The sequence below is a fragment of the Gymnogyps californianus genome, chromosome 15, assembly GCF_018139145.2.
Source record: "Gymnogyps californianus isolate 813 chromosome 15, ASM1813914v2, whole genome shotgun sequence".
Taxonomy (NCBI): domain Eukaryota; kingdom Metazoa; phylum Chordata; class Aves; order Accipitriformes; family Cathartidae; genus Gymnogyps; species Gymnogyps californianus.
The window spans coordinates 9,686,356-9,707,772 of NC_059485.1; the positions used below are offsets into that span (position 1 = coordinate 9,686,356).

Consider the following 21,417-nt stretch of genomic DNA (forward strand, 5'->3'; position numbering starts at 1 on the left):
TGACAGCTGCCACGCGCTGGTTAGCTGAAGGCGGGCGAGCGGCGGGCGCCGATTGGTTGCTCACGGCTGGGGGCTGAGTGCTGGTTGGCTGGCGCTGGGCGGGGCGGTGTTGCTGTCGCCCTTGCCCTGAGGAGAGGAGGCGGCGGCGGCGGCGGCGGCGACCGCCGCCGGTCCGCTGCGGCCCGGTCCGGTGGGCGCCGCTGCCGCCATGTTGTGCCACGGGGAGGGCCTGCTGAGCTCCCTCACGGCGCTGCTGGGGGTGGTGCTGGCGCTGAGCCGCAGCCCGGCGCTGGCCTGCCTGCTGACGGCCGGCCTCTACCTGGCGCTGCACCTCTTCAGCCTGGAGCCCGCCGCGCCTCAGAGCGCCCAGCGCGTCCTGCGGCCCCGCGGCGCCGCCGCCCGCATCGCCCACCGCGGCGGCGCGCACGACGCGCCCGAGAACACGCTGGCGGCCATCCGACAGGTCAGCACGGCGGGGCCTCACCGTAGGGTGCCCACCGCCCCTCCCCGAACCCCTCCTCCCCGGCCGGCCCGGCCTGGCTCGGCTTGGAGAGCCGGCCGTGCCCCGGGGGGCGCTGGAAGCGCGTTTAACGTGCCCAGCCGCCAAGGGACGTGCAGGGCCTGGGACTAGGTTAGAAGTGTGAGGCAAGGCTGCCAAATGCTCTGGAGAGAGAGAGCGAGCCTCGGGGAGCCTGTGTCTCCATAGGCCTGGTCGGTGAGAGACTGAAATCGGTGGGCAGTCATACAAGCCTGTGGGTTATGTTTGATAATCTGCCTTTTCAACAGACACCAAGCCCTCGTCACCCCAAATAACTCCAGCTTCTTCTGACTTGCTGCAGGAAGCTGTATGGCTTGTCAATCCTTCATCCCCAGGCAGATTCAGCACAGTTTGATTAGATTTGAGTCTTGTGGGAACTGTGTTATATCCTTGGTGCTGATGGATATTTTAGCCATGTAGCAATAATGAAATACTGTATTTTGCTGATGTTGCAACAGAATATAGAGAGCAGACAGCAACTTAGTAACAGGTCCTTTGCTTTTTAAGCCTTGAGGATCTGTAATGAGAATCCACAGTTATGGGAAAATCTGTTATTGTGAGAACTTCACTGTGTACAGCCCTGCCATGAAACTTACTGCTGCCTAATCTGCAAGGCATCATGTTGCAGCCAGGGTTCAAAATCTGTTTCTGAAAATCATTTGAAGTTGTGATTAGCAGTCTCTCAAATGTAGTGTATCTGTGATGATGAGATGTTGCTGCTCTGACAGTTTCTTACCTTTGGGAGAGGCAGGGCTCTTTGTTCTGATAAATTCTGAAGCTGCACAATAGAGATCCTTACTTGGCAGATAGATACCTCTAGAGTAACCTCTAGTGCATACCTGACATTTGTCTTTCTGGTGCATTGGCCCTTTTCCCAGGAGGGCATTTGGCCTTCAGAACGATTCTTCTTGCTTGCAGTTCACTCAGGTGGTTTTCTGAGTTCCTGGGAAAGAGCCAGGGCAGGAGCAGGATGTATGGAATGTTCTAAGGCAGCCCAGCTGCTTATTGCTCTCTGATATGGGAGTTCCTCAGAGAGGAGCAGGGATTTGCCTACATACATCTACTCTTTAGTACAAGTATGGTAAGTGATGCTTCTGGGAAGTTTTGTACCTACTGCGTATGGTGGATCAACCGTACTGCACATGAATGGCGAATCTGACTCTTAAAGGAAATACTGCACCTGTGTGCCATAAAAAAAGGGATGATAGCTTTTCCTTCTGCAAGCAAAGACTTTATGCTCTGATGGCCTGCTCTGATTCTGGCTTCTAAGTGTTAATCTATAAATTATCTAAACTGTAGGCATTTGCTTCCCTTCTCTTTTAGAAAGTAATGTAATTTAAGGACTCAGGAGTTATTGGACCAGAAGGATAGAGCAGGATTCTTTTCTACATTTTTATCCTGAAACGGTCCCAATCCCAAGGCCAAGACATTATCACTATGGTTTTATCTGTAAAATAGATTATGTGCTTTCAGTTGATCTGCGAATGCTTCTCACAATAACTTGGATAAAACCTACTTTGTTCTGCAGATCGAGCTTACTGAAAAGAACATTAATAGTTTATGATTTTTTTACCAGAATACAAACTAATTATAGCTATACCTATATTAAATCTGTAAAGCTGTCTCTTCTGTTGTGTATGTGTTTTGTTTGTTTTTTTTTAAGGCAGCTGAGAATGGAGCAACGGGTGTTGAGCTGGATCTAGAATTTACTGCAGATGGTGTTCCTATTCTAATGCATGATGAAGCAGTAGAAAGGACAACTGATGGGTCTGGAAGATTGTGTGACTTGACTTTTGATGAAATTAGGAGGCTTAATCCATCTGCAAAACATAGGCTATGGTAAATGAACTATTGCTATTCTGAAACTACTGTTTTAACAGTGAAAAAAACATTCTTGATAAACAAAATTATTTATTTGATCTATCACTGATGAAAATTTTTGTTAATTTAAAGCTTAGTCCCGTATGTTACCTCTCATTTGATTTTAGAAGCGTATGAGACTCTATCTCCTTACCCATCCTTGCAATAGGAACAGTGAAGCAGAGTCAAGATAATTGGCTTTCAAGGACAAAATCCACAGGCACCTATTGTGAAACAGGTTAATCTCTACATAAGCTTCCCCTAAATTGACTGTAGGACACTAAAGCTACTGGGAGTTTCACTATATGTCAAAATTGGCTTGAGTAATTACTTCTAAAACTAATTTTATTCACATATATTTATTGACTGATTGTGTCTTGGGGATTCTAAACACAAGGATTATACTGTTGAAAAGGAGCTAGACAGATTTCCTGGGTAGTCTCAGGTAGGAGCTGTGACCCCAGTGGCTGATTAGGTCCTTTCCAGCGGTATGCAGGGGAAAATATTTTTATACATTACTAAAATTTTGATAACAATGCAACTTCTACAGTATTGTAAGTGAATCCATTTTAGAGGAAGAACTTCTAGTGTGTGCTCCTGAGACACTGCATTAGGGATTTCCAGACTCTTGTAAACGTACCACCTGTGAGTCTGTGGTACAAGTAGCATCTTCCTATTACTGGAGAGGTGATCACCTGAACCACTCAGCGAGAACTTCCACATAGGCAGTTACTGGTGATCAGCTGTTGTTCACTGTCACCTTATCAGGTGTAGTTTATTGATGTGTGAATCTGCTTCTCCTACATCCTCAGCTTGTCTTGCTTATTCTGCCAGGATCTGCATTTCTGGCTCAGGGCTAGGGAGCACAGTCAAGGCAGGGTGAAGTGGGTGGATAGGCGGTCAGCAGTTGGGACTGAATGCTTATTTGTGGTAGTTGAGGAAGGAGGTGAAGAACTGAGGTTAGTGTTTTGGTGGGGGACACAGGGTCAGTGAGCATCGGATTGGACCTTGAATTTGGAAGGTTATAATTGTCTGGTGGGATTCTGGGGGAAGAGGAGAGGTGCACATATCCCTCTACATGTGTGGCCTGTTACTGGGTGAGAGAGCCACCGCTGCCATTGCTAGTGGTGCTTGATCCCACCTCTAATACTAGTGTATCAGCAAACTACGGTTAGGAATCCCTAGGAAACAGCTCTGTGTAGTTGAGGATATGTGTGCCTGTGTGTGTGCACACGTGTATCTTGACTGCATTCCAGTGAGGAGTTCTCCGTTTCTACAGGAGCAAATTCCAGGGTGAAAAGGTACCAACTCTGAGAGAAGCTGTTGTGGAGTCTATGCATCACAATCTTACAATCTACTTAGATGTCAAAGGCCATGCAAATCAGGTACCGCTTACTGTACTGACACCTTCCTTCACCCTTTCTTTGGGTTTCTAACCTGATTTTTTGTTGGTCTCAAATTGATGTGTGTGGTACAGTCCCTTTTCTAATATGAGTGAGACTGGGTCTGCTATTTGTGTCATCTAAAGTTGGGCTGTCAAAGCAAAGACAACATGTTCCCTCATCCCATTCCATTGTCCTGGGAAGCTGCAACTTAAAATTAGCATGAGACTTGTGTGAGTTCAGCTCACCGTGCCACCATGAAACAAAGCAAAGTGAATTCCCTGCCTGTGCTGGGGGAGCTAGTATCTCATCTTCAGCCTCCAACTAAGGATCCTGCTTGTCTATAATTTGCATTATGAAGGGAGATACAGGTGATCAATCATTAACATTTTATGCAAATTAGAATAATTTTTTTTGAACTAAACCCTAGGTAGTACTTCAGAATTTTATCCACAATATATTTAAGGGTATTTCAAACACTGAGAATGCTACTCGTTGCTGTAAACAGAATCACGAAGAGGACTTTTGTTGCAAAAACCAAAATGTCATTTCTGTGTTAATGGTATAAACAAGATGCTGTTTTTCTTCTCCCCCCTTTCTATTTCAATCTTGTTACACAAAACAGGGAAGTATTTTTAAAGGGGATTATTCTAAAATGACTTTGCAGTGTAAAGTAAATATGAGTGTATATATAAATATAACATATATGCTATCTCTAATTGGCAGGCAGTTGACGCCCTAAAACAACTCTATCTGGAATTTCCACGTTTGTATAACGGCAGCGTAGTCTGTTCTTTCATGCCAGATGTTGTTTATAAGGTGATGTTTCCTAAAAGTTTATTTTGGATTTCTTTCGTTCTGTCTGGGAATTTCAGTAAGATATACAAGTCCCAGTTCCAGATTACTTTTGGGTTGTTAAAATTGCCAAGACTTTTAAAAACAAATGAAGCATGAATCATAAGTCTCCTGCATAATCTTATTAGATCACTCTGTGCTCATTAGATGCGCATATGAATCTACGGCAATTCCCTCCATTCTGAAAGCTATGTAGAAAAAAGTGCGTTGCTCTTACAGTTGGCATATGGCCGGGTATCTGTGTGCAAGGTACCTATTAAATGAACCTCATATTTTGATGTAAACGTAGACTATTCTTAAAACTGTTTCCTAATTCTCATTGCCAAATCCATTTACTCTGTATTTTATTCCATTGCCTGACTGTTATGCTTTTTTTTTTTTAACATAAGAGCAGTTGCTTATTCAGTATGTTTTAAAGAAATATCATAAACAGCTTTCTAAGAGAGTCACAAAAGGATCTGGCTGGGAGGGGGAGAAGGCTTCTGGTAGAGCTGCAAATGCAAGCTAGCACTTTGTATCTAACCTCTCCCAATTTACATTGCTTTTGTATGAATTACGGTCTTTTCTCCTTGATCTTCCAGATGAGACAAGCTGACAGAAACGTTGTAACGGCACTAACACACAGGCCTTGGCATCTGAGTCATTTTGGAGATGGGACGCCCCGTTTCAATTCCTTCTGGAAACATTATTTGTATATGATGATGGATGTCATTCTAGACTGGAGCCTACACAGTTTCTTGTGGCGACTGTGTGGGGTTTCAGCTTTCCTCATACAGAAAAATTTTGTTTCTCAGTAAGTGTTAAAGCTTGCTAATATATCAGGAGGCAATATCATTCTATTAGTATATAAGGGTAGAGTTAACATAGTATATATTAATCAATATGTTCCATTTAGTGTTGTGTAAGGTTGTTTAGATAGTTTCTTTACCGCATGCAATTTTATTATTTTAAGCCTCTATCTTTTCAATCTGTATTTTTATCTTGTGTTAGATTCTAAGTTTAATCTCAAAGGGGAAGAAAACTGTTGCTTTTGCCTGTTTACAGTAATAAAACACAAAAAGATGATGTTGCGAAAGATGACACTGTCGTTCTTAACGTGATACTGATGTAAGACAAACTCAGTTGTAGCCTCAGCACTGTCTGCCTTAAATATGGTAGTGTCAGCCTTCCTCTTACAGTGTCTTTATTCCTTGCAGAGAGTATGTGAGGCACTGGTCTTCAAAAGGAATTCAAGTGGTGGCCTGGACAGTGAACACATTTGCAGAAAAAAGCTACTACGAAAGCGTCCTTGAATCCAGCTACATCACCGACAGCTTGGTGGAAGACTGTGATCCTCATTACTAGACCTGTGCTTTGTAGACAACTCACCAACCAAAATAAGCTGTCTTACTGGGGCAGGTCTGAATTCACCATCGAGAGGGTATCCACTGGCGTAGATGGGACTGCTAACGATAGTTCTAGGAAAAGGAAGAGCAGTAGTTTACTTCTGCTGTATGGTCAGATCTGGAATGCAGAAAAACCCTCTGCTGCAGCACTGGACAAAGCTGAGGTACAGCCAGTCGCAGTCTGAGGAGATCACACTGTAACGTAAAAGGATCGGTTTTGACAAGCTAACTGGGCAGTACGCTGTATGTGCAGGTTGCTTTGTAATTCTCAGACTATTCCTTTGCTTTGTTTAAATCTTGGTTATAAAGTCATATCAGCAATTTTTGGTGGCAAAAATATAAAAGCATACCTTGATTTTAGTAATTTAAACAGTCTGTTCTATGACTGTATCATAATTTGAGGTTGATTTATGGCATCGTAAAAACATCTACATTACTGTTCTCAAAACAGAACCTGAAAATAATGGTGCCAAAATAGAGGGTGAGTATATTTCCCTCCTACGGCATGGAAAGATGGCTGTGCTGTGTCTTGACAAGGAAAAGAAAGCCAGCTTTCCATGTTCAATGTGAAGACTATGAGAATTAATGAATAAAACTTGAGAGTATCTTCTTATCTTCTATACCTTTTAAGATAACCAAGGGAGGATAGAAGATTATGTCTTCTAATGATACAGCACATGAATGTATTTATTTTTAAAAGAAAGCTATATGTTGAGTGCTAGTCACGGTAGAACAAATAGAGTTGAAATGTCTTTTTACTTTGCTTATTGTTTGCATGATTAAAGGACACTCACAAGGATATGTGGGAAACTGTAATCCAGATTTAACTTGAAATCAAAAGAGTCTGCAGTTACAATAAACAGGTTGGTATTCTTTATCAGCTGTGCACCAGTAGATTGATGTAAAATGTCAAAATTAGTGCAGGTTGCTTGCTATTTTTTCTAAAAAGTAAACCCCCTAGGTGTTCTCATCACAGCTAGCATCGATGTGCCATGAACAATTTTGGCTCTGCTCTGGAAGGAGCTGGTAGTTAGAGAAGACTGTCAATGATTAGCAGGAGCAGAAAACTTCTGTGGAGCCAGCCCTAACATAAATTAGGCCACCTTTTCTTAATGGCCAATACATGGAACTACTAAGTTTAACAATTTCATTTCAGAAGAATGTGATACTAATTTCAAATGTTCAAATTCCTCATTTCTGTTAACTGATTGGTTACCTGCTGCAGGTTACTCAGACATAATCTCACAAGATACCTTAGACTGCATGCATAGCGATTTGTATGTTTGAGTAGAAAGCGTAACCATGTTTTAGTAAGGTAGTTCCTTGTGCTACTTCAGTGTTGTTGAATTCATTGTTTCCTTGTTTGGGCATTGCTGTGTTTCAGCTGACCTGCGGCACTGTACGCTGGGTGATCACTTTCGGATGTGCTAGGGGAAAGCTGCACTTACCAGAAATGGAACAGCAGATTGCAGTTTGGTACATTGCTTTGGCTATAAATGTTCTTGATAGCATGCCTCACGGTTAGAATTAGTTCTCATGCACAGAGCCAACTGAGATTTAAAAAAACTTCTGTAAAAGAGGCAAAAGGTAACAGAAAAAATTGTAAAAAAGTAATTGGTGGAAAGAACTACACAATTGTCCTAATTAAGGCAAGTCCAAACTTCTGAATTAGCAGCAGATTAATGCTGCCTTCTGCAAGGGGTGATGGGTTTTTTGCTTGTACCTTGAGCTATATGTAAGCACAAAGAACATAGGAGTAAGGAGGTGGTTTTTCCTGTCAGGATGATGAGAGACTCTTCAGTTCACATCAGTCATCCACCTTGCACTGCAGAACCAATAATCTCAGTCTTCTGGTGCACATCCTATAGCATGTGTACATTATGCCTTCAACCAGGTTTTGTCTAGCCATTTCCTGAGTGCTGTAGCCTCTGCCTTTACTGCTGTGTTCAGTACAAGCAGCCATCAGAAGAGCAAGTGACCCTTGCTCCAAAGGTCCATTTTTTGTTGCTGCTTGAGTTGCTGGCACTGTTGAGTCACTGCCCTCAGTGCAAACACGAGGCCCATATTCAATATTCACAGCCAGACTCCACAGCTATACATGCAGAAAAACCTAATAAAATTGAATCTCTGGTCTTGCATTGTGTGTAAAGTTTGTCCTTTTTTCTGTACCTTTGGTGGCTGGTTTTGGGTTGTCTTGAACCTAAATCATGAGCATGAGGAAAAGATGTGCCTCTTTCCTAAGGCATTTTTATGTCCAAAGCAACGAGGGAGGAATAAGCCAGGCAGTAGTAGAAAATGGGCTAAAAAAAAAAAAAATTATCATCATGGCAAAGTTGTGGCTCTGAATAAAAAGAAGCTGCATCAAGTATCTCAAAGTCATATATGATTAAAAAAAAAAACCTCAATCATGTAACTTCCAATCTATCCTTTACTGGAAAGGATGTGTGTAAACTTTTTGTTCACAAGCAGTGGTTTTACAGAGATGAGAATTTTGGTAAGTAGTCACTCTTAAAAAAGAGTTCTGATAACTTTTAACATCAAAGCTGCTTTTGAGTGACTGTAATAAACAGTAAAAATGGCTCAGAAAAGTGAAAGTGGAATAGGAGCTTAACCTGGTTCACACAAGTTATTTTGCAGCCATTAAAATGGCTCAGTCGTTAAAAACAACTGCACTTTAATTTCCTTCTATTTTTATTTGACCAATACTTTGCTTTTGGTTTAGATCAGATAAAAGCAGTTTGAACAATATAACTGATAAAAAAATATTTTTAGACCAAAGCTTTTGTTTACAGTGACACACGAGTTTCCTTATACTTAGTCAACAACAAGTGACCAGCTGTGGAGGGACCCTTGCTGTATCGAGGTACCGGCCAGTCCTGGGGGAAGGCTGATTATCACCAGAATATCACTACTTCAAAAACCAACCACACACGCAGGGTATTCACTATCGTAATAATAAACTGCAGTCAGGGTGCATTTTGCAATCTGTTCTTCTATTTTTTTTCTTCCATTTAGGGGTAAAAAAAAAATGTTTGAATGGTTCTTTCAGTCATTAGCACAAATGAGTATTGCTTTCTGCGGAACACCAGTCAATGACTTAACATTTATAATCGATTCTGCCTGCTCATGGTCAAAAGTCTTTGTCGTCATCTTCGTCTTCCCACTGAGCTGCTTCTCTAGCACGCAGAGCGAGCGCCACTGCCTCAGACACGCCTGGCCTGCCGCTGCGCTGGGACGTCTCTGAATCTGTTTTTCACAAAGGAAGTAACGTTAACTGTGCTGACGCCGGTACAATCACCACCCCCGTTAAAAAGCCCCATGCTATTTAAGTGTCTCATCTGTCAAGTATGTGGAATGAAGTTACATGTTTGTGTAAACCAGGAATAGTTCAAGCTACCGTGCAAGTTTCCATAGCTTTTTTTATTCCAGACATACGATGTCCTAGGGACTCTACGTCGTTAATAACCTCTTCTGAGGTGGACACCAAGATGTGAAGTGTATCTCTAATGTGATGTAATGTTCTTGCCTGTGGCTGCTCCCATAAGACAAAATGGCTCAGTTACCCAAAGAAATTCAACACTCTGGCACACAGAAGCTTGTGATCAGTCTTCAGAAGTCACCACCAACATCACAACAAGCTACCAATAAGCACATCCTATTGAAAATGTTTACCTCAGAAACCCAACCCAGTCTTTTTGTTTTCTCTTTACACCAGGTGCTAAAATTCTGTCTCTCTTACACCAAGCTGTTATATGCTCTGTCTGTGCTATATCAAACATTTTGACTGAGCTGAGCTTCCAAGAGCTGCTTTCTGTGTTTAGCATTTGTTGCTTACCTCGTGGGAAGCCAGTCCCTCTCAAGATTCCAGCAGAATAGGGATACTGAAAACGAAATTCACAAGTAGATTTAGGTCGATGTTTCCTTCATGTGCCTGTTAACTTGTATTTAAAAAGATACCAGTTACCTGTAACAAAACCATACTCTCTCCAGATCCTAAGCAGGTTTGTGAGTATGAGTATTCCATCAGCTAGTCTGATTACATTTGTGTACCTCCTCAAATTAATCTTTAAAATTATTTCTATATATGCAGGACGTCCTCTTTGTTCAACATACGCCCATTGTCTATATCATGCCCCAGGTTCTATACAGGGAAATCTAGCGGAGACTTCCTTCTTTTGACCGTCTCACCTCGTCGTAGGATGCATTTTGATTTCTGTCAAATGCCCTTCCTGGGTAGCCTGGCACTTGCTGGGCAGGTTGCCTGGACTGGTGGTATGAAGAAGAGCTTCTCTGTAAGACAGAATATTTGGCATTAGCAGTACTATATTCTGGCTTCCAATCATGACTTTATGGTCAGCGCTACTCACACCCAAGGCTATTACCCTTGTTTTAAGGAGATGGCTCTTCTACTAGATCCACAATGAAGTTATTCTGGCATCTCCTTTTGAAATCTGACCTTAACAACTACAAGAACATCCACATGTTGTAGGCTATCAAACCCTCCCCTCAGGAGTCCCACTCGTGAGCCTGGACACGGCCACAGGGTTGTCTAGTGTTTGAAAATCTCCAGCACACAGAAAATGCCCATTCATTTTAAGCTCCCTTCTCTACAGTCAATTTTTATTTATATTATCACACTAATGATGGCCAGTCATACAGGGGGATGTGGGTTTTTTTGCGGGAGGGAGGGAAACTTAACAAACCCTTTTTCTTCACCAGTATGTAGGTCAAAGTGTTTTCACTCAACCCAAATAAAAACACTGCACAGCAAAATATGTGCACATTTTAACACTAATTTGATGGCTCAGCAGGCAGGACTGAATGGAAAAATAAATTCAAGTTTAAGACATTAGATGTCTATCTTGATGTTGTATGGGATTTAAAATGGAGTTAGGTCAAAGCACTCAGTTTTACCTCAGCTGAAAAGATGGGGGGGGCACCAACCATAAACCCCTAAGGAAATCCAGAGTCAGGGGAGGAAGGCAGCCTCGTTCTTAGTCTAGACAAGGTTCAAGTGTGGCCGAACCCTTTAGGGACCATCACTCCACTCCTAGATTAGGAATGTTTTCTTGCAGTTTCATAATCATAAATAATGTCTAGTGAGGGTAAAGGACGTTTCTATATCCTTCCTAGGCTAAATTCCAGCCTGGAGCAACTAGTTAGGGAATTTCCACGGTATCCTTTGGCTGTCTGGAGTTAACTAGTAATCAATCAACTTAGGTGAAGTTTTAAATACGGCCATATGCCAAAATGGCAGCCTATTTGCAAGGCTAGAGGAACCCCATGAAATCGTACCAAGCACGTAATTGAAACAGCAGTATCTGAACTATCAAACTGACCTGCTGGTCTTGTCCTCTTGGCGCAGATGGGGTTTGTTTTGCCCTTTGCAGTGCCCGTAGTTTTTCAAGTAAGAACATTTTATCTTTTCCTTCCTATGGTCAAGACACATTTGATCATTAGCTGGAATGACCTAATCATTCTTAAGAGGCTCAAGGCCTATGAATAACCATTGACCAGAATAATCATTAAAATTCCTTTTATTCTGAAAGAGTCTGTCTACAGAGGGAGCTGCAGCAGCACAGCTTGAAGGTAAAATTATTTTGCAACAACTCTGTTTGTGAGTTAAGTTTCCCTGCAGTTCACGTGGGGGAGGGCTCCCACCGTCCCTTGAACTCTCACATGAAAAGCAGATTACAGCTCCACAATAGCAGGATGAGACAATCAACAAGGAAGCCAAATTTTAAAAAAAGATAAAGCTGAAAGTCAAACTTACATTAATAATTTGCTTACGTAAGAGTTTGGTCATGGTCTTTCTTCCTTCTATTATTTGCCAGTAAAGGTAAGCAATAATTCTAAACAAACAAACAAAAAGTCCAACGTATGAGCACTCATACCCATAAGTACTTCCTCCTAGTCATTGCCTAAACAGAAAGTTGTCTTGTTTATTTTATCCATTAAAAGATATATACACACATATATAAAAAATGTATGTATACAATTACACAAGGAACAGCAAACACATGAAATTGCTTAAGACATTCTCTTGGAAAAGACCCAAAGATTTATGGACTTGTATTCAAGATGAGAGGTACAATTAAAGTAAGCCAGCAATACAAGGTGCGTTTCAGACAACAAGTAGGAACCTAATGCTCTTATCCAGCTTTGTGTCATTTGCTTAGACACATGCCTGGCCCTTAAATCACAGCACTGAACGCTTACTGCTTCCAGGCCAATCCTGGTCCCACTAGAATGAGTGGGAACTTGTTTTATGAGGACAGGTTTGGGCTCTTAAGCGTGTGCATGGCCCACACTAGAAAGATCAAGCAGCACAGCTACAACTTCAAACCTTACCAGTAGGCACATAGCTTAACATGCATGGTTTTGCCAAATAATTTACTTCAGCCACAGGGACAGTACATGAATTTACCTGAGATTAGCTGGAAGCAGACTGCAACCTACTTATTAGCATTTCCCCATATAGTGTGCTCACTTTAACATACTGCTTGTACACCACTACGCCCTTCCACCGCAGTGTCCCTGTGGTAGTTCAGCTATTCTCTACATGGTATCATCTCCTCTAATGACTCCACGGATGAGAAACGGTCAGAAAAGACAAAGCAACCATCTCCCAAACTTCTGCTTTTTATGTCGCTCAGGGTCCTAGTATAGATCTGGCCTGTACTCCCTGTCCTTGTGAAAGCTTGCTCTTTCCCTCCTGATGTATTCACCTCTGGGGAAGGGGGGGAGGGAGGGGGAAGCAATGTATCCTGCCAACTGTATGCAGCATGTTCCCTTTTGCTGATGTTCCTAAAGCTAAGTGTGCCAGTGGTAATAAGATCTGGAGCATAGGCAGCAGTAAACTAGAAATACTCAATTAAAAGCAGTGTATCCTAGGGTTAGCATGAAGCTAGTTTGTAAAGAGCTTTGGCATCCTAACATAAAAGGAATAGATTTTATAACTTCTTTATGTACTTCAAATACATGAATTTCCAATATATTAACCATTTCTGATGCTTTAAAATGCACTTTGCAATTAATTTTTTTTTTTTTTTTTTTTTTTTTTTTTTAAAACACGAAGAATGGCTATGTCATAGCCAGTTTTTTTCCACTTCAGGTCCTTTTCCAGTGCTTTTCATTAGCAGGTACTTACAGGACAAGAACGGAGAGGATGAAGAAGAAAAGTTCACTTGTAATTAAGTTATGGTAGATCCACACTACCCATTTTGAAGCAGTGTAATTTTCCAGTATTTTTATCCACTCAGCGACTGCAGCATACATAGAAGACAAACCTCTGAAAGGACCACATTCTTCTGAAGGTTTTAACCTGAAAGCGTGAGAAGACACCTAAAGCTTCATATATCAGTCAGTGATTCAGTTAATATTGTGATTTTGTACATCAAGATGCTCCTTAGTTTGCTATAGCCCTCTGCTCTCTTCGGACCCTCGGGGAACTTCCATGATATATGTTTGATTTTTAACTTGGGTCATTCTCCAGCCATTAAAATGCCCACCTCAGCCTACGCAGTGAGAGGTAAGAGACCTTGCTGCAATGGATCGTTACCAAGCCCTGTAAATACAATCTTGACCTAAATGTAACAAGTCAATCACTGTAGCACAAGCTACAGCAAATTGAAAATCTAGGTTTTCAAAGTTTCACCACAGGTGCTTAAGGGAACCAGCATGTCACCTTGCCTTAGAGGACATGAGTCACTACAGATTTTCAGTAACAGGATGTGGTGAACTTAGGCAGCCAGTAGCAAGAATTAACATTTTCAGGTAGACTGAAACAGGAAAGTGTTGTTTGCTTTAAAATTGAACCACTCCAGACAGTCTGAAATTCCCACTTGCCGTCTGGAAATGTTTGCTCTGAAGTATTTCATCCCACCTGGTTTCATGTGTAGCCACCTGTCTTACTAAATATTGAAATCATGTGGCTGAGAATTGCTAAGAAAAAGAAAAGGGGTATCCATGCTGCCCTCCTTACTACGACCAGAGTAACATGCACATAAACAAAGCAGCTGTAAAATACTGGTAATAACCAAGATGCATTATTGCAGAGGTCAGCGCTCCCTGCAAAAATAGCCTTTGAAGTTCATAAATAATCCAGAAGTTGACCTCAATTGAGTTTTCCAGGTGTTTCTTCACTGCAGACCCAGTACGGCCTATAACATAAATAACTCCAGGAACTAGGACTAGGTTGCAGAAACTTTTAAGGAGGAGGAAAAGCCAAATTTGCTGTGACATTTAAACAGGAACCCAAAACTTCAAGGTAACTTTGTTTCTCCTCCCATTTTCTTATGGGACAAGTTATTGTTTTAACCACACTCTTGCAAACCTCACTGAGCATGTCTTGTTTTCAGAATACATAACATCTCATGAACATCTGAAACCTTCCATTAGCAATTAATATAGCTTTTTCTATAGAAAAATGCAGATTCCTCTGCCTGGTGTCCGGTCACACAGCATAACATAGTATCTTCCATACCTCCAGACAGTGACTCCAATGACAGACAGGACTCCAAGGAAGGAAGGGAAAAACAGCAGGAACATGAAGGATGTTGTCATTTGAGCAGTTCTCCAAACTTTGCGAGGGGGTTGGCAATTCATCATCAGACTGACCTTTAGAGAGAGGAAGGCACGCTGACTCTTGGAATGGTGTTACCTGCCACTTCAACTCGCTTTAAGTCAATCCCACTGAAATTGCTGGTGGCAATTGCTCGAATAGCACCTATCAAAAGTTTCCAAGAACTTCTTTCATATGAATTTGATAGATATACTGTAGTTTTAGAGCACTTCAAGAATATAGTCTTTAAATAGTAAGAGGCAAAATGAGGTTCTGATGGATTCTTCAGGACCGTGTTGGGTAGAGTTTGCTTTTGTAGCATACGCAAACCCACCATTCAGGCAAGTTTGCATCAATCTTTCTAGCTATAGCTTTGTTCTTCTACATTCAACACTACAAACTGTTCAATGACCCAACAAACAATCTATCATCTAGTCATGCTACTGAGACAAAGAATTCTGAAAAGAAGAAATTTCCACCATGATCTTTAGCTCAATCACCATGCCTACACTGAGATAACTTGGGGGGGGGGGGGGGGGGGGGGGGGGGCGGGTGCTGGGGAGTAAGCAGGAAGCCAAAGTCACAGCCACAGGCTGAGTGTCTATATTGACATATGCACTTGTACACCATTAATTCCCCAGCCTTTAGTTTTACTACTTTATTCTCTCCCCTCTCTAACTGTGCTCTTAACCCCTCCTATAACCCTTCCCCACTTTTCCCCCCCCTCAAGTTTCACAGCGTTGTAATTCAAGGGCATGCATCTAAATTGTGTTCCTTCAAAGCAAACCCACCCACCCAAAACCCAATCAACCAAACTGCTCCCCTTAATGCAAAACCTCACAGCCTCCAGACAAAAGCAGCACTTTAACGCAACAAATTCTGCCCAGATTTCAAACAGTGTAAGTTTATGATGAATACATGTAAAGGTTGTTACCCTTTTCACATAAAATACTATAGAAAATGATATCGTCTGGATACCAGGCAGCAGAGGTGAGAAGAGGATAGCGATCCTACAAGAAAGGATTTATAAAAGAAAAGTTAAATCTTCACTATTCACACAGCTCTCAATGCACTGAAAGCAGAAAATATCACACTAACTTCATATACAGTTAGTGTTTGGTTATTTGGAAATGTAATTATATTAACATTGATCCTGTAACAGTAAGTCAATCTTTAAAAATATGCAGCTTCAAACATACATATCTATGTACACATCTGCAAAACTCTCTTATAATTGGAGTAACAGTCTCATTCTTAGAAATAAGGCATCTTTTCCAGGGTTTAATACTGAGACTATTTCAACAGGAACACCATTCCAGTGGGGAAGTAAACAGAACTCTAGGATGTTCCTTTTATGGGTTTCTCCCAGACCAGGTAGCCACAGGGTAAACTACTGACTAAAGTTACCGTTATTACCTGCATAATTACAAAGAGAACTGGCAAGTCACAATCCTTACAAAGGTACTTAGTATGTCATCTCTCTCAGGCATTTATCCTGCTCTTCCCCCCATGATGGGGAGCACCCAGAAATGTCAGAATAAGAATGTTCCACGGTATTTCTAAGTGCAAATGAAGTTTTGGCCATAAATGTAACACTTACCAGGTCAAAGTCTGTGCATAGATCAAATCTAAAACATTTCGTCCTATATCAAATTCTGGCAGACCCAGGCTCACACAGACTGTAGTTCCAATAATTCTGGGGGTGGGGAGAAAACAAAACAAAAAACCCAAAAAACTAGAGCACAATAGCATTTGCTAAATGATAAAACCCTTCGTAGAAATCTCTACAAATGACCTCCTGAATACAAGTATCAATGACAAATTATTCAGGGGCTGCATTAACCACGTGTCATGCAAAGCTGCCACAGCTCGTTGATTAGACAGCACATCAAAAATGAAACAGAATTTGGCAAAAGCAGATTCCCAGAACACACAGTAGGGTTGAAATAAGACCTAGGATATTTTTCACGCAACTCAAAAAAAAAAAAGGGGGGGGGGGGGAAAGGATTTGTAATGATATCAGAGAAGTATGCTTATGCTTAAACAGTTGAAATGGCAAGTTGCCTCAGTACGAAACTGTAACTGCTTTTCAGTTCCTGAGTCCTGAGAATTTTCAGCCTCAATCACAAAACTGAATCTTGTAGACTGATACTCTTAATACATCCTAAAGTATATCCTACTTCAAACTAACTGAGGTTGCAAGTGGCTGAGACACACACAGGAAAGCAAGTACTCAGAGGATTCCTACTGAGGACCAACAATCCCTTTTTATTATCTCATTTTTCCTGAGCTGGGGAGATTCAGTTTCTGCTTGTTGTAGCAAGAACAATAAAGATTTTGGTAACTATCCCACCTCATCTTGAATACAGGTCTTGGTACCACCTTATCAGCCGCACCATCAACAATGTTTCAGGGCTGGACTTTCAGGGGGTTACTCTGAATACACACAAATAAATACAAGCAATTGTACTTTTCATCTTTCACAGCTGTAAGTCTGATGCTTTTGCACAGCTTAGTGGAGGACATTCGTCACAGCTGACACCGCAGTTTTGGTACTGTGACCTTTTGCTGGGAGGTGGTTTCCTATCTGAACAGAACGAGAACAGAAGGAGGATTAAAGTACACTGGCAAGAGCTGTGGAGGGAAAGTCTTCAAGGGCTTCCCAATGTTGTTTTGTGTTAATTTAACATAAAGTTAGCAAAGTCTACCCTGTAAACCAGTCTTGCTCACATCATGTGCAGAGGGCAAACAATGGATCTCCTACACAAGTATGGCCAGGAACCCTAAATGCTCTGTATAGCTGGCAAGCACTTAAATACTCTACTACCTTAAGTCATAAGTAACGTTTGGCAATAGGGAGGTACACACAGCAGATGTCAGAAGTAAATGACTTTTTGCTTACATGCCTAGCTGTATTCATGTTCAGTTAAAAATACTTTCTCACTTACCATGCTGCAGAACTCTACACTTGAGAGTCATATTACATCCTTAATAAGGCTGATTAAAATAAGATTTTAAACTTGTGTGCACTCTGTAGAGTGACATAACTAAGAGGAAAAAAATTACAGGTGGACATACCAAGGCAAGCCAGCAGTGTGCCTGTGCATATGCAGAAAAGCAAGGTTTTCTGCTTGAGACACTTGGTCCTTTGTCACCCCATTCAGGAGATCCATGGGAGTGCAATGTGGCTTCTTCCCTGCTTGTGTTTCCATCTCCAAAGGAAAAAAGGACACACTGGGAGAGTAGAACAGTACAAACTCTGACCTCCTCCTAAGAAGGAGCTGCAATATACACAAGACATGTACCCAGAGACTATGCCTGGTAGAGACAACCAAGGAAGCTTCAGTGGTGCCACAGCCATGCTTCTGTTGGACTTCTTTTCTCACACTGGGCAAAAAAGACCATGTCTTTGGTGTCTTTGGTTAATGAATAAAAACAAGATTAGAAAAGTAGTACTCACCTTCGTAAAAACTCTCCAAAGAAAGAGCCACACAAACAAAATATGAAGTCAACTAGAACAAGACGATAGATATCTTGGCCAACCAGAGTTTCCCAGCACTTTAAGAAGTAGAAGAAAAAAAAAATAAAAATCCCTATCTAGAAGTAAAAAATTATGCGATTCTAACATTGTCCCCAAATGCTTGGGCATCTGAAACTTGGGCTACAGATCAAAGATTTGCTAACAGCCTGACTAATCATAGTCGACCTCTCATTGAACAATGCTGCAAACCAGCTGAGACCTGAGTTGGGCAATTCATTTTTTCCTACAGCTCAATTCTCTAAAGATACTAATAAAAAAAATGTTGGGGTGGCAAATGCAGCTTTCCAAGACACTACATGTACTTCTCTCTGCTGGAGCAAGCCTCTTATCAAAGTGGTTCCTAACTTGGCACTGTAAGTCAAAGATTTGTATTTTTGAAATTTTACCTGTGACTCTGATGCAGCCACAATGTTAAGCCAGTAGTAGCACAGTATTCCAACAATTGATATTTTCAGGATGATATTTCTAAAAAGAAAAAGTAACAATAACTGCACTGACAGTTGATCCATAAGCTCACTGGAGGGAGTGATGGCAGGACGACCGTTGGTTACACTTTATTACCTCCTCTTACAACAACACTAGCACTGCAGAGTGCCAGGACTAACAGGAGCTCTCCTCAGAGCTTAGGTGCAGCATTATTCTATTGTCCTGGCAGAAGGGGAGCTGGGCATGACAACCTTGGCACAAGCCTCTGCTAAACAGGCTGCTGGTTGGGTGTGTGGGCTCCATAGAGGAGGAAGGTCTGAGGGGCACCAGGGGTTACGTGGTGTTAATTCCAGGCATCTGTATTTAAGTAAGACCTCCTCACTCCTCTCTCCACTTCCCTTCCTTTCGCTGGGGGGCCAACAGCCCAGAGGCCATCTAGGGAAGCTACTAACAAAGCCAAGCCCAGTGTGCCTAATTGAGAGGGAAACCATAACCTGTCCTCATGCAGAGATGTAACGCTCCAGAAGGCTCACAAAAGACAAACAAAACATGGAGGGAAGAGTGTACAGAAGCCTTTGGAGAAGATTAATTCTCCTCCATAGCTCCTTGCTTCCCACCACACCACCTAGACACAGCTTGCTGTCAAAAAGAAGACTCAGACAACCTCAGGCAAAAAGCACTAAGAGGTGGTAGCAACAAATACCTGGTAATAGTGACATATATCTGGTGCCCAGGAGTCTGAAATCTCTCCAGGTGTCCAAGCCACGAGTAAAAGAACGGGATGAATGCGTTGAGGAGAGATGCGACAACAGGTAGCACCAACATGGCAGCTTGGCTCTCCAGGTCATTTGTACGCCCTTTCACAAACAGCTTAGAGGAAAAACAAAAAAAAAAAAACCAACCAAAACAACCAAACAACCCCAACTTAGAGCCTTAACCAAAATGCTGCCTCAAGTTGTGTCCGCAGGGAAGACACCTGGCACACCTCCCCGTATGTTCTCAGGTTAGAGACTATCATGTTTTACAGGCCCATGCCCAGCAGCACAGCAATCCTCTCCCCTTCCCCTGCATTACATGGGACCAAGGGTGGGAGCCCCAGCTTAAATGCAGCTCCTAGGCAAAGGAGAGGCAGGCCTTGCTGAGGCGGCTTCTTGCTGTTTCTTTCAAGGTCACCAGCTACACTAGCCCAAAGCTAGCCATGAGCCCAGGCAAGCAGCTGCTGGTGTGAGGGGGGAGACTTGCTCAGACCCCTCAGGTCCTATGCCCTTGCCGTAGTCCCCAGTGGTGTGAACCGTTGCAAACCAGCTTTTTAGGTACAGCAGAATTTGTGTTTGCATTGGCAGAAACAACAGCTATGCTTCCCTATGGTTCTAGCAGCGAACAGACCACTGCTTGCACTCAGTGTAAGATAGCCAATGTGGAAAAACACATCTCCAAAAACACAGTGCAAAAATTGTCCTTACCTTTAGGTTATTAATGCAGAGGAAGTAAACACCAGCACAAGCAGCTACTGCTGTGCCCAGGGAAGCAACCCAAGAAACAATATGAATAACAATACGAACAACGCGCTCTGTTACAGAAAAATTTAGAACTTCTCGGTTTACTTCAGTGAGGTCTTCCTGCAAGGAAACAATTCCTAATGAAGAATTCCTTAGTCAACAGCATAAAGCAAAACTTGTTTCAAGTAACTGCTTGAGAGACTGAATGAAAGATTATTCTCTAGAAGATGGGCAGAGTAATATCCTGGGAACATTTACTGGACAACTTTGTGTTCCTATCCTAAAAGCCTTTTCTCTTGACAGTTACACTGTATTTCACAGATAATATTACAAGCTTGCCTTTTGTTTACAAAATGGTTAAATAGCAGGAAGGAAAAACAGAAGAAATATTCTGTTTGGCAAATATTGAATAGTCATAGAGATTCATTCAGTAGAACAGAAGCATACAAATATTTATATGTAGGTTAAAGAGAAAAGAAAAAACAAGTAGCTAAGCCAACTCCAGGAGTTCAAACCAAACGAAACTTCACATTCAGGAAGACTTAAGTCTATTAGGAACAGGACTAGCATGATTGAGTCACTCTGCCAGAGACTCATTTGTACGTGCATACACAAATTTGTATGCACATACAAGTCTCTGGCAGAGCGACTCAGGCATGCTAGTTTCATATCTTTCTACCTTTTTGTACCTCCTGTGTTTTGTACCTTTATTTGTGTGCTGAGATTCTTTTGTTTCAGCTTCACGGCTTTTTCATTAGTTATATTGAAGTCCCAAGTGCAGAGAAGTTTGCTAGCATTTCCAGAGTATGTCTGAGGGTTAATGAAGTTCCTGCAGAAGGATTTAGCCACGCTGTAATGAAAATTAAATTTGTGAGATGCATAATGGGGAAATACATCAAGTCTGCACAGCAGGGCAAGAAGAGAAATTTGTCAGTTTTTCTATCCTGGCCCAAGGCTACTGGACCTATGTCAAGCATGTCACATAAGACAACATGGAAAATAAACTTTAATGTAAGAAACAACTCTCACATTTCCTTCTCCTAGTTGTTGACAATCTTTACCTCTGGAAGGCCACATCAATACCAGAAGATATTAGGAGCAACAGCTTACAAAAGGGGGATCATGATATTCATTGGTTTGAACTGGGATTCTCTGCATGTCCCTTACTATTTTGCAGTTATTTTCATTTGTCTAATAAAGGTTTGATTTCTGGAGACTGTCTTTTGAGCAGAAACTTCTACTTAAACTCTAGACCTGGAAATAAGGACTTACAGAAACATACTCAGGTAATTATTACTGCCAACCATGGACAGGGTGGGGTTTTTTTTTTGTTGTTGTTGTTTTGGTTGGTTCCCCCCCCCCCCAATA

At 41.8% G+C, this 21,417-nt stretch overlaps 2 protein-coding genes across 4 annotated transcripts in view; one reads left to right on the forward strand and one right to left on the reverse strand.

Annotated features, from left to right (window-relative positions):
- The first annotated feature begins 202 nt into the window (after positions 1–202).
- GDE1 (glycerophosphodiester phosphodiesterase 1) lies at positions 203–8,156 on the forward strand. 3 transcript variants are annotated; one of them, XM_050905655.1, is made up of 6 exons: positions 203–463; positions 2,202–2,377; positions 3,678–3,783; positions 4,507–4,599; positions 5,217–5,428; positions 5,832–8,156. In XM_050905655.1, the coding sequence occupies exons 1-6, from the start codon at positions 209–211 to the stop codon at positions 5,977–5,979; spliced, it is 990 nt and encodes a 329-aa protein (XP_050761612.1). In that variant the 5' UTR covers positions 203–208; the 3' UTR covers positions 5,980–8,156. The 3 variants fall into 3 exon arrangements, with proteins under 3 accessions (XP_050761612.1, XP_050761613.1, XP_050761614.1); XM_050905657.1 differs by having other exon boundaries at positions 406–463; positions 2,206–2,377; XM_050905656.1 differs by lacking the exon at positions 4,507–4,599.
- A 537-nt stretch (positions 8,157–8,693) lies between these two features.
- The window catches only part of TMC5 (transmembrane channel like 5), a 32,069-nt gene continuing 19,345 nt past the window's right edge, over positions 8,694–21,417 (reverse strand). The window contains exons 12-25 of the mRNA XM_050905654.1: positions 20,755–20,899; positions 20,014–20,169; positions 19,254–19,420; positions 18,511–18,589; positions 18,044–18,141; positions 16,184–16,279; positions 15,518–15,593; positions 14,506–14,639; positions 13,171–13,344; positions 11,794–11,872; positions 11,360–11,452; positions 10,209–10,310; positions 9,856–9,901; positions 8,694–9,266 (exon numbers count right to left, since the gene is read on the reverse strand). Of these exons, the coding sequence (XP_050761611.1) occupies positions 9,151–9,266; positions 9,856–9,901; positions 10,209–10,310; positions 11,360–11,452; positions 11,794–11,872; positions 13,171–13,344; positions 14,506–14,639; positions 15,518–15,593; positions 16,184–16,279; positions 18,044–18,141; positions 18,511–18,589; positions 19,254–19,420; positions 20,014–20,169; positions 20,755–20,899 (1,561 nt within the window). The 3' untranslated portion in view covers positions 8,694–9,150. The remainder of the gene's footprint in view (positions 9,267–9,855; positions 9,902–10,208; positions 10,311–11,359; positions 11,453–11,793; positions 11,873–13,170; positions 13,345–14,505; positions 14,640–15,517; positions 15,594–16,183; positions 16,280–18,043; positions 18,142–18,510; positions 18,590–19,253; positions 19,421–20,013; positions 20,170–20,754; positions 20,900–21,417) is intronic.